We start from the raw sequence: 17,023 nt of genomic DNA on the forward strand, positions 1-17,023 counted from the left end.
TTTACTGAATTTTAATAGATTTTCTTAAACTCTTGTAAATTTTAGATATTTATGAGAATTTCTCTTTAAAGATTTGTATGGATTTTGAAATACTTTTTTTTGTCCTTCTATCTGGATACAAACTCTTTACAAAAACAAATAAAATCTTTTTCCCCAAATCACCACCACATTCCACCACATTCCATGCTGCCATCACCTTCCTAGCCTCCAGAGTCCCCCTCCTTGTAATTGTACCTCCACCTTTTCCCCTCTCTTTCATTGTAATTCAATTAAAATATTTTGTGTAATATAGGAGTAAGTATACTTTTCTTTTGGTGTCTTCTGTTTGTGAAATGAAGATAAAACACAAAGCAACTGATGCAATTAGACAGCAACAGCCGCAGAGTAGTAAGGAAAAGAGAAATTTTTATTTAAGCTCATATAACCTTATTCTACACAACTTACTCTTTAAATCTTTATATTTTGAATTAAGCTATTAATATCTCTATAAGCTCAACACCGCTCAGAATCTCAATTTAATATGTAAATTTATCTTTACACCTATTCAAAAAATAAAAACCCAAAATCAAAGCATACGGTTTTGCCTCTGACGTTCCCTCCTTCCAACAGTTTCTTTGTCTTTCCTTTCATTTCTTCTAAAAATCAAAACTAATAAAGAAATAGTGAGAATGAATTTACTGTTTAAGTTCCAAAAGGATGGCAGAAGGACGCTTCAAACACCAGATTCATACTTACGTTAGTCTGGGCAACATGGGTTCCGCTAAAGCGTGATGTGATGCTTGACTGTGTAGACGTGTGGCACTATGGGTCAAGCGCCACATCATGCTTTGAATGGATGATCTATGCAAAAGCTTAATATTGTAGTTGCCACAAGGTGTACAACATGGTTCAAGCGAAAATTTTGAAATTAGTTTATGCCAAGTTAAAATTTTTCAAAAACATAAAGAGCAACATATGTTGACACGTGGACAGAAGCCCAATTATGGCAAAAAAATTTACTCTTTTATTTTATTTTATTTTATTGCCAAAGAAACATTTTAATTTTTTTAATTGTTTTCATGTCACGTGGGTCCAGATTGTCACATTTCTACACAATTATCGTTCAGTCAGGTGCTAAGTCACGCTTTAATGGAGCTCCTGATGCTCAAGCTAACTAAAATATGAATTTGGGAGCAAAACGTGACTTTAGGTGTGGTAAGAAAGTGCGAATTTTACGATGCTTTAGAGTAGTAAAGTGAGAATTAGTTGGTCAAGACTCTGTCAAGTTATTAGTTAACGGCTAGGCTAACGAAATTTCTAAAGTGGCAAAAAAATCACACTTTAGGCATGAAAGTGAGATGAAAAAAGTAAAACTAGTCAAGTGTGATTTTGATAAAACTTGAGGTAAGTAAAGTGAGAATAACTCAAAATTATATATATGTATAATTGGAGAAAAATGAGAGACAAAAAATATTGGTTATTTTTATTTTTCTAAGTTAGACACATGATTTGGTGAGCAAGAAGAAAAAAGTAAAGTGAAAAATACTTTAATATCTATAATTTTTTTTTTATTTTTTGGCCAAATTGGATAAATGGTTCTCGTGGTCATAAGGTATTCGGAAGATAGCCCATGTGGTTTAAAAATTCGGATTAAACCCTTGTGGTGAAGCTTTATACCTACATTGAAACTTCTGTTTGTTACTCCGTTAGTAGAAAGCGCCACCCCTTCTTTCTCTCTCTTCCCTCTTCGTCTTCCTTTCTTTCTTCTATCTCTGCAACCTGCCGAACCAAAAACAAAACTAATGCGACAATTTCATCTTCCTGATCGGTCGATTCGATTCCCCCATCTTAAATAGAAGCTATGGAAGCTACTCATTCCTCCACTCTGTATGCCCAAACCCGTAGCCATCTCCTTTCACCGATTGAGGTTTTTGAACCACCATTCCAGCCCAGGAACATGTTGTTCACAAAGATCCTCCACTTTTGGCAGCACTTCTCTGATTTGAATTCTCATCTCCGAGCCTTCTAAATAGCTCTCAACCAACCCACCATTCTTGAATTTATTGCTCGTCTTCGATGAAATCTGTCCTCCACAATCTTGAAATTAATCTTCAGAATTTCAGCCTCATCATACATTCTTCTATCTCCATCTGGGTTTTTGAAATTTGGGTCTTTTTTTTTTCCCTTATGGGTATTGCGGGTTATCAAGATTGCAGCAATACCTGATTATTTTGGTGCAATGTCTCCATCCGCTCCTCTAAGCCATAATGTGGCTATTCAAACGTGAACTAAACCTTTCTGATTTCACTCAAAGAATTCTATTTGTGATTTCATTGCTTCAGAATTGGGAATGGGGTTTTAGTTATGAACCGCTAAACTATCGCGTTGGTTCTGTTTTTGGTTCAGCAGGTTGCAGAGACAGAAGAAAGAAGGGAAGATGAAGAGGGAAGAGAGAGAAAGAAAGGGTGGCGTTTGCAAACAGAAGTTTCAATGTGGGCATAAATCCTAACAGGCTTCACCATAAAAGTTTAAATCCGAATTTTTAAACCAGTTAGGCTATTTTTCAAATACCTTATCATCACGGGAACTATTCATCTGATTTGGCCTTTTTTTTTTTAGATATTTTATTTTAATTGTTATAGTATTTTAATTATATCATATATTATTTGATGGTGGTGGAAACGTGTAATATTCTGTGTCGGATGATAATATACCGATGTCTTTTGGTATGACCGTATGTGGTCGGTAAATTCCCCTGTAGGAGAGCCGCCACTTCCATTACTCTCTTACAAAAGCCCGTCAATGAGCTGTAACTTTGGCAACTTCAACAAAAAAATTTTGGTATTATTTATTTTAACAAAAAATCATATTTTTATATTAAAAAATCAATATTTGTACTATTCACTTCACCTTTTATTTTGTTGTTATCGTTAAAACTCAACGTTTCAAACCCTTTTCATTAGTTTTCCTAAAATAAATTCACACGATTACTTAGTACTACGATCTATTGATATATATATATATATATATATATTTTTTTTTTTTTTAACTGAAAGCTTTTAGATTTGATTTTTTCTTAAAACAAATTTGAACTGCATTATTGCTAGTCCATCGCGAAACTAAATTCACTCATTTTCTTTTAATATAAATAATATCGTTTATTTAAAAAATAAAAAATAATTAAATAATTTCCACACGACGTGTCGTCTTTGTGTGGCCCATTTGCCACGGCAGTCGAGACACTCCGTTGCGTATGCAGTTGCGTAAGCCCCACTATTGTAAGGGCTACACTCAGCTCAGCTCAAAACCATTTTTTAATTATGTTCTTTTATTTATTCATAAAGAATTATGTTTGAAAAGTAAAAACCATTTTATTGTTTTTATTTTTTTTTCATACTTATTATGTTTAAAATAGGATAGCACAATCTACGTACTTATTTATATTTTTTACATGGTTCTTTTAAATTTTTATCATCGGATTAAATGAATAGCAATATTTTTAAAATGTGCGGTTTATTTTGCACATTAACTAAGCGCTAGTCCAACACTATCACAATATTATATTTTTATTTTTTGTATATTAATCCATAAACAATCAAATCTCTTTAAAGTTATATGAGCAAGATCAAACTAATTTTATAATTTTAAAGAAGTTATAATAGAGGTGTAATTCAAAAATATTATTTGATTGACTTATTTATTATTGATGATTATTTTAGTTCTTAAATAGGATTCTTGTCCACTAAGTATTTTAATTCTTGCATATTTTTGTCTCGTGGATGACTATAACTATGTGCACGCATGAGATCAAAAAAGATAACCTATATATATATATATATATATTTTTTTTTTTTTTTCGAAAATAAAATAACTGGTGGCGAACTACGTTTATCCACCTCTTTCGGACCTGGTTGAGGCTAGTGGGAGCTGCACACTACATGTGACCACAATCAAGCAAATTCACAGCTTATAAAGTGTTGAATCGAAGACCTTCAGTTATTTACTTATTACTTTTAGTTATTTGGATTTGCCTCCCAAGTTTTTGGGATTTTTCAATTTGGTCTTTTAAGTTGGTCCTTCAGATTTTGAAAGTATTTTGATGAGGACATGAAGCTCAGACATAAGCATAGTCAAATTAGTTGGAGTTGTCATCCTTGAAACCTGGCATGTGACAACATCACATGTGTCGAGCATATAACAAGTGAGCGTTGTGTTTTCGGGTTTGAGGCACATGGCGTTGTCACATGGTCAGATTTTTGAGACGTGATAGGAGCAAATATAATTTTTTTTTTCAGTAAGTAGGATTCCCTCTGCATGAATTTCATATAAGTTCAAAATAGAACATCGCTAGTATAAAAAAAAGCCCATAAAATGAGTTTGTTTAAAAGTTAATAGAATGATGTTTTATAGACATTGTATTAACCCATCTGTTATAACCAAAATTCGATTCATACAACACATGACCTAATCATTGGGTAAGCATTTATTCTTAAAACGAACAAAACCAACCAAATCAGTTTAATTGGTCTAATTTAGAGTTGTCCTTATAATCGAAACAATATTCTCCTCACCCTCACTAGTCATTATCGCTTGTAGTATGACATCGGTGGAACAATTAAAATTTGAGAAACGCTAAAGAGATTTTTTTAAAGTGAGGCTCTTCATAAATTTTACTACATCTCATGTTTTTTACACAATATTTTATAGTGTTACAGCGGAAACTGTGCTAAAAACATGAGGTAGTGGAGAATCCATAAAAAATCCTACTTTTGAGAGCATTTTAAAATTTTGAGGACCAAAATAGAACAAGCACTAATAGTCAGGGGTATATATGTAGTTAATTCCTTTCATCTTTTATTTTTCTTAAATGATTTCATTTCATTTCATCGCTTTGGCGAATGTACAGCGTAACTACCACGCTTTATCGTTCAACGCGCTACCCTTCGCTTTGCCCACTTCAAAACCTTTTTATTCTCATTTTTCACCCTCCTCTCTCCCTACATCTCTCTCTCCTCTTTGCTCTTGGTTCACTGGGCCTCCAATCCCACTCGACGATCTGAGCTTCCGAGATTTCAATTACATTCATCTGGGTCGCGGAGCTTCGATTATACTTCAACAAAGATTCAAACTTTTCCCAATTTCGAAAACGGAAGAAAGAAAGCATCTTTCCCTCTTTCTCTGCAATTTCTAGGGTTTCCGATACCTTCATATGTCTTCCATGGCCGCATCGTCCTACTGGTGCTACACGTGTAACCGGTCGATTCATGTTAGGGTTCGGACCCAAGATTCGATCCTTTGCCCCGATTGCGGAGCTGGGTTTATTGAAGAGATCCCGACCCCGACCCGATCGTCTCCGGTCCACCACCCGTTTCCCACCGCCGCGATGTTCCTTGACAGCGCCCCGGCTTCGCAGAGTCCGAGCCCGCCTATACTTCGCCGGAATCAGAGAAGCGGCCGCGATCGGTCCCCGTTTAACCCGGTCATCGTTCTTCGGGGCCCACCCGACACAGAATCCGACCCGGGAAGTTTCGAGCTGTTCTATGACGATGGAGCTGGGATGGGTCTCCGCCCGCTGCCGTCGTCGATGTCGGATATCTTAATGGGTTCGGGTTTCGACCGGTTGCTCCACCAGTTGACCCAATTGGAAAACGGTGTCGCGCGGCTCGACCACCCTCCGGCGTCCAAAGCCGCGATTGAGTCGATGCCCGTCATCAAAATCGCCGACAGCCATGTCTCGACGGAGTTGCACTGCGCCGTTTGCAAAGAGGCTTTCGAGCTCGACTCTGAAGCGCGGGAGATGCCGTGTAAGCACATCTACCACTCAGATTGTATCTTCCCATGGCTTTCGATCCGCAATTCGTGCCCGGTTTGCCGGTACCAGCTCCCCACCGATGTGAGAGGCCCGCGTGGCAGTGGCATGGCTTCGCCAGAGAACAATGGCGTGGTTGGAGAAGAGGAGACAGTGGGGTTGACTATCTGGAGATTGCCCGGTGGCGGATTCGCTGTGGGGAGGTTCACCGGAGGCAGAAGAGCCGCGGAGCGCGAGCTTCCAGTTGTTTACACCGAGATGGATGGTGGGTTCAATACGGCCGGTGCTCCTAGGAGGATTTCATGGGCTTCTAGAAGAAGGGCTAGAGAGAGTGGGGGGTTCGCTCAGGCCTTTCGCAATTTCTTCTCTTTTTTCGGCAGGCTGAGAAGCTCGAGAAGTCGGTCTGGCAATGTGTTCAGTAGACCATCACGGAGGAGGAGCCAGCGTTGGGCTTTGGAAGACAACTGATTGAGGTTTAGTGTTGTGTCATTTCGGGTTCTTCTATTTTTGATTACGTTGTGCTAATGTCCTTGTTAAGGAAGGCAAAGTTTGTACATTTGTTATTTGTTTGGTGTAAATAGCAATACATGACAGGGAATTGAAGAGTCTCTCAATTGGGGCTCCGTCGAAGAGATAATTTTTGAATTGGTACAGAGGGAATTAGTTTCCACCCATTTGGGGAAGAGGAAGAAGAGGAGGAGGAGGAGGAGGAGGGTAAGTAAAGCCAAAGGGTTAGAGTGGCCGGTTGGCATTGCATTCGAAAGTTAGTTAACCGAGGTACTAGGCTTTGTGCTATTGTTTGTATTACTGTTAGGATTTTTGGCCCTTGCTTGTTGCTGATTTGCAGTGAATTAACCTAGAAGCTGATGGCTGTTTTTATTTTTTATTGTTGTACTTTAGCATTGTTATAGGATTGTTCTGGTTTTAGTTGAAATTGATTACTGGTTCACTTCTTGTATGCTGTTGAGTTGTATTTTTACGTTCGTGCAAGATTTGATTTGAGATGCGGTCTCTCAGTTTCGGTTGTTCTAAAATGCTCTTTATCGTTTATATTCATCCCTCGTAGATTGTGACTAATTTCCTAACTTCTGAGATTTGTATGTTCCAATTCTTATTCCAGTTGGAAATGAGGCGATCGTAATCACTCATAAATTGCAAATCCATATAAAAAACTCAATTTCAACCATTGCCACCATGATTCTAGATGACTAGGTACCAGTTCATTGAAAACCAGGAAGGATTTAGGGGTGTGAGTTTGCTCCTAATGTGTTATGTAGCATGGATTTGATGTGTTCAAGGGCTCGTTTGGTGCCTAGGCGTAATGTATTGAAGGTAGAGGTGAATGTTTTTTCATTACGAGGGGATTAGAGCATGAAGGAAACTTAGTCCCTCAAATCGTGCTATTCTGCGGGGACTGGAATCGATAAGTTTCCTTATTGAGTAATTCTTCTGCCTTCAGGTTGGACACAATGTTATCATTTCTCCTATGAACGTAGCGGTTTATCCATTCCAGTCTGAGTCCTAAACAACTAACAAAGGTAGTATTAATATCATCCCAGCTAAAGATCCTTGATGCTACCAAAGATTTCATTCCCAACCTACAAACATGAATTGGGTTACCGCTATAGGCTATAGCGAGGAGACATTTATGTGGTCTAATCTGTTTGCTTGTAAAAGAAGTATTTCTCCTTGACCATTCTTTTTTGAGCAAGTTTCTTGGTATGCAATATGCAATACCAAACCTTTATGTGTAACAGCCAAGTATCTATCTCATGAGGTGGAGAACGTTTTCCGTTTTCCGTTTCAACGAGATAAGACACATGGTTGTACACAACGGGTTCGACTAAAAAACCTCTGCGCTTCCATGGAATGTATAGTTGACCATGTGGACATTAGATGCTGAGCCATAGCAATGCTAGTCTCGTGCCATCGCCCTCATTGCTGAGGGTCCTGCTCATCCACAGCATTGCACCCCCTGGCTCTTAACGTGCCACTGCCCACAGAGTGCTGCCTCTCAATCGCTGCCACAGCCTGTCGGCAAGGTTTTACTTCATTGCTTTCACAAGCCACAGAATCTCCCAACAATTCGTTTACTTCCAACCACGAGTTGGTAGACGTCGGCTCGGACTAGGCCTCCACAAGATTGAGGAAAAGGAGAAGAGTAAGGCGCCCGTGGACCTCTGTTATTTTCCTTTTTCTACAGACGGTATTTGGGGGTGAGATTCGAACTCAGGACGTCCTATGCGGATAAATGCACTTAACTTGTTTGCTTTCTATTGAATCATTGAAGTTGGCGTCAATGGCGTGGACCCAGCCTTATCTCTAAAGCCACAGATATCTTTGAGTTGTGCTGACGTGGCCCTATCCATTTAAATTTAAGCAATATCCATAGACCCTGAACCCAAACCAGAACCTTTGCTCTTCCACCCTAAGAAACTCAAATTACCAAATTACCTCCGAGATGGGATCAATGTCTTCACCTCTGACGATGATTTCTGCACAGCCGCTGAAACAGTCGGCGGCAGTGGTTGTCCGGAGCCCCTCCCTCTTCAGAATGCACTCTGAAAAGAAGAAATCGTTGACGGTGGTTGCTGCCATTGGAGATGTATCAGCTGATGGAACGCCCTACCTGATTGCCGGTGCTGCTGCTGTTGCTTTGCTTGGCACTGCATTTCCAATCCTCTTCTCCAGGAAGGACCTGTAATTACTTATGAACACTCTTGCATTTCATTGGTTTCCTTGTTTGCTAAGCATGATTCTATTTTTATGGTTATTCAAAACCCTAAATATGGAAGCTTGAATTGTGCTTGCCGTGTTGATTTTTTAGGTGTCCCGAATGCGATGGGGCAGGTTTCGTTCGGAAGGGAGGGGCAACTTTGAGAGCAAATGCAGCGAGGAAGGACGAGGCTCAGATCGTCTGTGTTCGTTGCAATGGCCTTGGCAAGCTCAACCAAGTCGACAAAAGATAGATTTCTCTATGCCCCTTCCGTCACAACCTTCTCTGTTTTGTAACTTGAATCTCACCTGCTGTCAAAGCTTATAAACAAGATTTCTCTTCAACATTGTAGCATAAAACTTTTCGTTAATTATCAACATGCCATATACGTTGGCTGTTAGATATATAGTCCGCTTATAAAATGGATTGTTGATGTGTTCTCGATATTGTGTTGATATATCATCATAGCCAACAAAATGTATCAACATGTTATCACTTAATGACAATATCGTACAAGAAAGGGGATTGCATCCTTCACATTTTTATTAGAGAACAAATTGTTGTTATGTTCTTAAGATGGTGTTGATATCACATACTGACATGTTATCAATAATCTATAATCTATACCACCTATAAGCAAAGTGTTGATATACCCACCCCATAGTCTTGTTTCCCAATCCACTTTTTAATGAAAATTTTATTAACACATTTTTTATTTAACAAATTTTAATATCCAATTTAACCTTATGTAAAAAGACTTCAAAGGCTCTGTTACAAATTAATCCTCTTACATATTCTTTGTAGTCAAAGAACAAAACGAAGAGGAAAAAAAAAAAAAAAAAACTTAAAATGAGAAATGCATCAAACATCCCCATTTTGTCTCTTAGTCACTCACCCCTTTCTAACTTTGTCATCCCCCTCCATCTTCTCTCTCTTCCGTCCACCCCACCCACCCCAAATTCATTCTCTTATTTTCTCCCGACTTTTCAATCCTTAATTTTGTTCAGGAATAAATATGGATATGAATCTTAAAGGGAATTGTTGTTAGCACTCCAAAAAATTTATTCTACTCTCCAAACTTTCTATATTAGGAAAGAAAATTACACTTATGAGGAGTGTAAAATAAGATTTTTTGAGTGCCAATAACACTTCCCATCTTAAATGCATATCTGATAGGGGGACAAAGCAAAATGCTCTTTGTGAATAAAAAGAGAGTGAAAAACGACCCGATCCTTTATTTACAATTCAATAAAAACATTAAAAAATAAAATCATGGAAGTGAAACGACGATTTGGTCCTTTATTTAAAATTCAATAATAAATATTAACAAATAAAATGACACACCCCGACTGAAGTCGAGGCATGCTGGCTGTCATCCGAAGGTGATGTAACCAAAAAGGAAAGTGAAGCATAAAAATATGGATGAATTTAAAACCAAAGCTAACATTTATTTAATCTAAAGTAGCGAGTGCGCAGTAGTGTGAAGAACCTATAAAACACAAGTGTTCAGAGCATAGATGACATAAAAGTGTGTAGTCGAAACTAGTTAAAGTGCTTATTACACAACAGGAAGAGCTCCTACATTTATTTAGGGGTATGTCAGAATCGCCGGATATTCCTTATACGCCACGAAGTAATCATCTAACTAGGACATGGAGGGACGAAAAACAAAAGGGTGAGTGGGCAAAAACAAAGGTTTATAAAACACATTTATTATTTTTTGAACAGACTAACCCCTCGCCATAAAACTTGTATAGTTTCGAGAAAATCATATTATGTATAAGTATGAAATCAAATGTAAATCGACAATAAATCCAGCAATACGCCAAATCACAATATCTCAACAGTAGCATAATAAAATCGGGTGCTCATCAACCTATGCTAATACATGATCTCATGCAGATAAGTTCCACCATGAACATGACTGGGTGTAATCATAATATATGCTCTAGTATTACAATCACATGAAGACTAGCTCTAGGCGCATCACATACGAGTCAGAGTTGCCTATTGCAACCTGTACGACAAGATTGGCACCTACAATGAATCTAAGGTGAACGTGCGGTGCGATGTGAACATACACGTGAAGCCTGGCTGTGGCATCCCACATCGCCCAGGGAAGTGATCCTTATATGTATATTCTCATCCCTACCTAGCACAAGGCCTTTTGGGAGCTCACAGCTGGCTTTTGGTTCCGTAGGAACTCCGAAGTTAAGCGAGAAGGGGGCTAGAGCAATCCTATGATGGGTGACCCACTGGGAAATTGCTTGTGAGTTCCCAAAAACAAAACTGTGAGGGAATGGTAAGCCCAAAACAGACAATATCGTGCTACGGTGGTGGAGCGGGCCCTGGAAGTGATCCGCCCCGGGCTGGGATATGACACTGGCCCTAGCCCGGGCGAGTACTAAATCGGTGCAAGCATGTATGATGAGCATGTATAATGTATGTGAACATGCCATGACCTTGTAAATCTCCCAACTTAGGTTAGTGGTCACGGGGAGTTGTGTAGTGGCCTCCAAATCTCCCAAAACCTTGTAACACAAGCTAGAAATTGACAGGGAACCTCCACCTGAGTCGGAGCTCTGAGTTGCTCCGAGTTAGAAGCGCAAAACTCGTCCATTTTAAGAGCGGTTTGTATGAATGGACTCGTGGGGATGAGAGGAGTTTAATGGTGGTGGTTTAAGGTTCGATCTGTGAAGTTTTTTTGTGGTGTAAGGTTGTTGCAGAGAAGATAGTGACGGGTGAGGGAGAGAAGAAGAAGAAGAAGAAGAAAAGAGAGAGTGTGTGTGTGTCTAATTGGGGGAGAAAATATGGGAATAAAGTTGATTGGTGGGTAAGGTAGAGCAAGTCACGGGATAGATCTTTAAAGAGGGGAGGGATAAAATTTTTACAATATAAAATGTACATAAAATCTGTAAAATCTAACTCACCCTATCTAAAATAGTGTTTCCAACACTTAATAATTAGCACAAGCGTGTTCAAATCTACCCGTTATTAATGCACTTTAACTAAACGTAACTTTTTCGTTACAACTCCGATTCAGATCTAACTCGCGCTCACGCATTCGTAACAAAGAGTGCTATTTAATTACGATAATGAGAAAAATAATTTAAAAGCCAAATAACTACATCCACGTCAAGTTTCACTTTTGCCAAAAAGGACATAAACATCATTTTACACACTCGGGGTGCAAATTACATGGAAAATTACAGACGGGTCTCACATAAAATCATAGACAATACTGTAATTTCGTGCAAAAATATTAGCAATAAATTTGTGTATTAACAATAAATTCGTTACACGAATATGGAGTATATGACAAACCAAATTTGATTAGTATTACTAAAGGAAAAATTAGTATCCGGCTCCTAGTTACTAATGTTCATTGATTGAAACCTTATTAGTTTTCAAATTTTGATCTAAGTTCCTAGCATTAATGTAATAATGAATATACATGTCAGTTACATAATTTTTTAAAATAAAAATTAATAATTGGTTTAGAATTTTAATACTCACACCTTTATTAAACTCCTAACTAATTTTCAATTCAAAACATTTCCAAAATAAATAAATAAAATTAAAATAAGTTTGTACCCATTAGCTTTTTTCAATTTTTTAATCTTATATTTACCCATTCATGTAATTTTTTTCAAATTTTAATCTTAAAATTTACTCGTTCTTAAATATACCAATTTGTTATATGTAAAATGTACCAATATATATTTTTTTATATAAAATCTATTCAATTTTTTTTTTCTAATCCATTTTTAAACTTATATGGGTACATTCTTTTTTCTTTGAATTGAGAATGTATCCATGATAAGTTTAATTAGACAAATTTACTAATGTTATTAAGGCTAATACGTTTTTTTTTTTTTTTTTTTTTTTTTTGATTTTGAAGAATGAACCCATGTTTTGATACAATAATTTTTTTGGTTAATTTTGATGAATGTATCCATGTTTACACACACACAATAGTATATTTATATTTTAATTTTTTTAATCCCACAAATTATGGTTTTTTATTTAAAATATCATTAATATAAACAACTATAAATTTTAATTTTTAATTTAAAAAATTAGTAACATACATAGAAATAAATTATCACATTAATTATAAAAAATTGAAAAACAACAAGATTTTAATCAAAGAATATTCATAACTAGAGACCGCATCCAAAATCTTTCATTACCAAAACACAGCCTGAAGTTCGGAACGAGAGTCCAGCTGAAAGAACGAGAGCGAAATAATCGACCGACTCGCGTACGTCTTGATTCACGAAAGAGTCTAATAGCCACACACACACATACAGCAACATGCACGCTGTCATCTCCTAAAACGTAGGACTCATACGTAGATGGTGAAACCAAATTCCCCATCTGACACAACCAGTTAAGTGCTAATCTTCTTCTTCTTCCTTTCTTTTATTCTGCTCTAATCCTGATTAGGTTTTCTAATTTTCTTAGTCCGTGACGATAAGACCAAGATGCTCGTAAACATTGTGTCTTAATTAAAATTTTAATTGTGCTTGATTAAGGGTAATCACGGACAAAAGAGTGCTTGATATATCATGATGAGTGGGACGAAGATGGACGAGGATCTCGGTCCCGATCGCGGGGACGATCACTTTCACACCGAGGATGAAGAAAACCAGGCACACCGGGGGTGTGAGCAGTATGAAACCGACTCCGAATCCGATATCATCAGAGTTCCCACACCAAACTTATCACAGAACTCCATTGACATTAATACTAATGCATGGCCTCAAAGCTACAGGTAATTCCTTCACAGATTATAACATGATTAATAACATTTTAGAAGATTTTTATGCTGTGAAATTGTAAAATTATATCACGAATTCAGATGTGAATTAATTTATCAACAAGCTTTTTGTTTAGTGTATTTTTTAATATCAGATGAGTTCTAGGTATGGATCGCTTCTTCTTGATTAAATAAGAAAATAATTATTGATTCATGACCAGTATTTTACTATATTTGGTTAGTTTGTGACTAAATTTTAGAATTAAGAAATGTTTAAGGATAGAATTAATTATTGACGGGAACAAAACTATTAGGATTTTTTTTTTTTTTTTACCAGGGATATTAGAGAGGGGAATTTGAAACATTTTAACGACTTGTGTTACAAGGCGCACTTGCAAAATAAATAGGAATTTTGGATTCAAGGTCATGACCGTAAGATGACAAATAAAAAGTCTTTGGAATTTACTCTAGTAGCTAGTGAGAAAAGATGAGACAATGAGTTAGGATTACGATTGAATTTACGTTCAATTCCTTTTAATTTAACAAATAAAATAGAGCCTAATAATAGATAGTTTAATGGAAAACGTCATAGCATGGATTGATCTCACTCGTTAATGAAAATTTGTTGTATCGTCAAATAAAAGTTACAAAAGAAAAACTACAAACAAATGAAGGTACCAACAATTTTTCTTAGGGCTTTTCACATGTAAACTCTTGATAACAATTCGTTATTGCATCTGCGCAGGCAATCGATCGATATGTACACAAGTGTGACACCACCTTCCTTCGTGTTTTTACGAGCTTCTAGTATTACATCTAATTTCTCTATCCTTGACAAGAGGCACTCAATATCATCTGATTCTGATTCCAGTTCTACTAGATTACTAATCTCTCAAAATTGGTTAGACAAAGAAATTCCTCCCTCACCTTCCCAAGCTGCCAAACTTTACTCTTCCTACGTCTCAAAATGCTCCTCCCTGAATGAGTTGCCACCACCGCAAGAGCGATGCTGTTCTTTTTCTCAGGCTGTAATCAATGGTAATAACTATCAAACTTCATGCTAATTTAGATGAGAAATTCCATATTTCGCAACTGCATTCTAGCCCAGTTGGTTAGGAGTATTTATACCAATATCCTGTGTTCAACCCCACTCTACACTACCGCTTGTATTAAAAAGAAAAATGAACTTTTCTTATTTGTCATTTATGCAGGAATCAATGTGCTTTGTGGGATAGGGCTCCTTACAACCCCATATGCTATTAGGGAAGGAGGGTGGTTGAGCCTTATACTGCTTGCATTTTTTGGTGTCATCTGTTGCTATACTGGAATTTTATTGAAGAGGTGCTTAGAAAGCTGTCCGGGACTCCGAACCTACCCGGATATTGGCCAGGCAGCGTTCGGGTCAGCTGGCCGCTTTTTCCTATCTGTAAGTCCAACTTTGCAATGAATGCTTATTTTGTCAGATTGTGAATTACAACCAAGCCTTCTTTTCTATGTTTGAAGTTTGAACATTGAAGCAAAACTAACACTAGGGTTCTGGTCATGCAGATAATATTGTATCTAGAACTATATGTAAGTGCACCTCTGTGGCTTTTGAACTGTTCTCCATTTTATTAAAAGATGAGATATATTATTCCTTCTTACAATATTATGCATTAAAGGGTGATTATTTGTGTTCTAGTAGGCTGCTTGTGTAGAGTTTTTGACTATGATGAGTGATAACTTGGCATCAGCATTCCCAAACACACATATGACATTTGCTGGTATCCATCTGGATTGCCACCAAATCTTTGCCATCACATCAACCCTTGTAATTCTTCCAACAGTATGGCTTCAAAACCTTAGTTTGCTCTCTTACCTCTCAGGTTTCATGTTCTCATCACTTATCTGATAATTTCTTGTAAACTTATCTTGTAATTTTCTTTATGTTTTTGGACGTCTAATTAAACCCTAGAAAAAATGTACAATTGAACCAATGTTTTCAGTTGGAGGAGTAGTTGCTTCAATCTTGGTTGCCCTTTGCTTGCTGTGGGTGGGTGTGGTGAACCAAGTTGGATTTCATCACAAAGGATCAGCCCTAAACCTTGCAGATATCTCTGTCACAATTGGAATATATGGTTTCGGCTTCGCTGGCCATTCGGTTTTCCCTAATATCTACACATCGATGAGGGAACCATCGCAATTTTCGGCAGTTCTAATAACCAGGTGACCACCATTGGCGTTATTTTTAAGACTTGACATTTTATTTTTCAAGGTTTCAAAAATGTGTGACATAGTAATTTATATTTATCTCGTGCTGCAGTATTACTTTTTGCTTCTTCATATACACTGGCGTAGCAGTATGTGGCTTTATGATGTTTGGAGACTCAACCCACTCTCAGTTCACTCTAAACATGCCCAAACAATTTGTTGCTTCTAAAATTTCAGTGTGGACAACAGTATGGTTCAAGAAACTTGGTTCCTTTTCATATATGAATCCCAATTATCGAATTATGCCCTAGTTTCGAAATACATTTTCACCATGTCATTTTTTTTCTCGATTATACAGGTTGTGATCCCAATGACAAAGTATGCCTTGACGATGACACCAGTGGCCTTGAGTTTGGAGGAACTCTTTCCCGACGCTTGGATGGGATCTCACTTAGTTTCGATCTTCGTTCGAACACTTCTAGTTCTATCAACTTTGGTTGTGGCAATGAATTTTCCATACTTTGGTAAGTTGTTGGACTGTGAATATCAACTACTAACAAAGTTAATCTTGTTGAGTTTTAATTGATAATCGAGTGACATAGCATATCAGACTGTATAATAGCATTTCCTTTTAAAATAGGGTGGTTCTATCCATATATCCATTTTTACCACTCACACACCTCTCTCAATTTCTGGCGGTCGGATGGGATGATCGACGAAAATCAATGAATAAAAATTAATAAGGGTGTGTAAAAAGGTGTGTGAAAAGCACTACCCTTAATATAAATTCATTTTGTGAATTGGAATGCAGGCTCTGTGATGGCATTGATTGGATCCTTTGTAGCAATGCTAGTGGTGAGTATCTTCTTTCTTATATATGCGCATAAGTCATAACCCTAGAGTATTGCATGCAGTTTATCGACGAGTTAAATTAATTTACTTTTTCTTTTGTTCCTTTGCAGGCTGTTGTCTTCCCATGCATGTGTTATCTCAAGCTACACAGAGGTAGATTAACTAAGTTGCAGGTAATTAAGAAGCAAGCCATCATTGTAATTAGTTGCAATTTAATTACTGGAAGTCTTCTGTAATAAAAGGGTTTTCACAAATGTTTTCTTGTTCTAATTTTCAGATTGCAACTTGCATTATGATTATCAGTGTGGGGGTGGTGTGCTCTATTATTGGAACTTATTCTGCAATTTCAAGAATAGCTGAGCAAATTGTGGAGTGAAATAGAAGGAAGCAATTTAAAGAAATATTTCTTCCCAAGTTAAAAGTCTAATACTGAAAGGCTTCACTACACGATAGCTAGTTGAGAGAACGATTACGTGTCATTCCATTATTGGTTTGTTCGACAATGTAATACAAACTGTTGTACTTCATTAAGACTCATTATAAATAGTTAAAATAAGAGAGAAATTTTATTATAACCCAGACGTTCTCAGTTATGACGGTATCTCAAACAAAGCTTAAATACTGACATTCTAATTGTAGATATTTTTTTTTTCCCAATCTTCCCGTGCAAATAGCTTTATTCTACGCATGAAATTAACTTGGTCCCTTACCTGCT

At 37.1% G+C, this 17,023-nt stretch overlaps 3 protein-coding genes across 3 annotated transcripts; all 3 read left to right on the forward strand.

Moving 5' to 3' along the window:
- The first annotated feature begins 4,947 nt into the window (after positions 1-4,947).
- On the forward strand, positions 4,948-6,792 carry LOC137745557 (probable E3 ubiquitin-protein ligase RHC2A). The gene has a single exon (XM_068485519.1). The coding sequence runs from the start codon at positions 5,189-5,191 to the stop codon at positions 6,254-6,256; it is 1,068 nt and encodes a 355-aa protein (XP_068341620.1). The 5' UTR covers positions 4,948-5,188; the 3' UTR covers positions 6,257-6,792.
- A 1,387-nt stretch (positions 6,793-8,179) lies between these two features.
- On the forward strand, positions 8,180-9,048 carry LOC137745008 (uncharacterized). Its single transcript, XM_068484853.1, has 2 exons — positions 8,180-8,488; positions 8,616-9,048. The coding sequence occupies exons 1-2, from the start codon at positions 8,250-8,252 to the stop codon at positions 8,755-8,757; spliced, it is 381 nt and encodes a 126-aa protein (XP_068340954.1). The 5' UTR covers positions 8,180-8,249; the 3' UTR covers positions 8,758-9,048.
- A 4,027-nt stretch (positions 9,049-13,075) lies between these two features.
- On the forward strand, positions 13,076-16,684 carry LOC137744147 (amino acid transporter AVT1D-like). Its single transcript, XM_068484017.1, has 11 exons — positions 13,076-13,281; positions 14,012-14,304; positions 14,478-14,692; positions 14,815-14,838; positions 14,951-15,131; positions 15,252-15,471; positions 15,569-15,704; positions 15,815-15,980; positions 16,268-16,311; positions 16,419-16,481; positions 16,586-16,684. Exons 1-11 carry the CDS (start codon positions 13,076-13,078, stop codon positions 16,682-16,684), a joined length of 1,647 nt encoding a protein of 548 aa, XP_068340118.1.
- Positions 16,685-17,023: the final 339 nt, after the last annotated feature.

This window comes from Pyrus communis, chromosome 9 (genome assembly GCF_963583255.1).
Source record: "Pyrus communis chromosome 9, drPyrComm1.1, whole genome shotgun sequence".
Lineage (NCBI taxonomy): Eukaryota > Viridiplantae > Streptophyta > Magnoliopsida > Rosales > Rosaceae > Pyrus > Pyrus communis.

Bases quoted from the DNA above. Each gene is read 5' to 3' on its own strand.
- LOC137745557 (XM_068485519.1), top strand. From the start codon at position 5,189: ATGTCTTCCATGGCCGCATCGTCCTACTGGTGCTACACGTGTAACCGG.
- LOC137745008 (XM_068484853.1), top strand. From the start codon at position 8,250: ATGGGATCAATGTCTTCACCTCTGACGATGATTTCTGCACAGCCGCTG. The intron at 8,489-8,615 runs GTAATTACTTAT...TTGATTTTTTAG, and splicing joins CTCTTCTCCAGGAAGGACCT to GTGTCCCGAATGCGATGGGG.
- LOC137744147 (XM_068484017.1), top strand. From the start codon at position 13,076: ATGATGAGTGGGACGAAGATGGACGAGGATCTCGGTCCCGATCGCGGG. The intron at 14,693-14,814 runs GTAAGTCCAACT...CTGGTCATGCAG, and splicing joins CTGGCCGCTTTTTCCTATCT to ATAATATTGTATCTAGAACT. The intron at 15,705-15,814 runs GTATGGTTCAAG...TCGATTATACAG, and splicing joins AAATTTCAGTGTGGACAACA to GTTGTGATCCCAATGACAAA.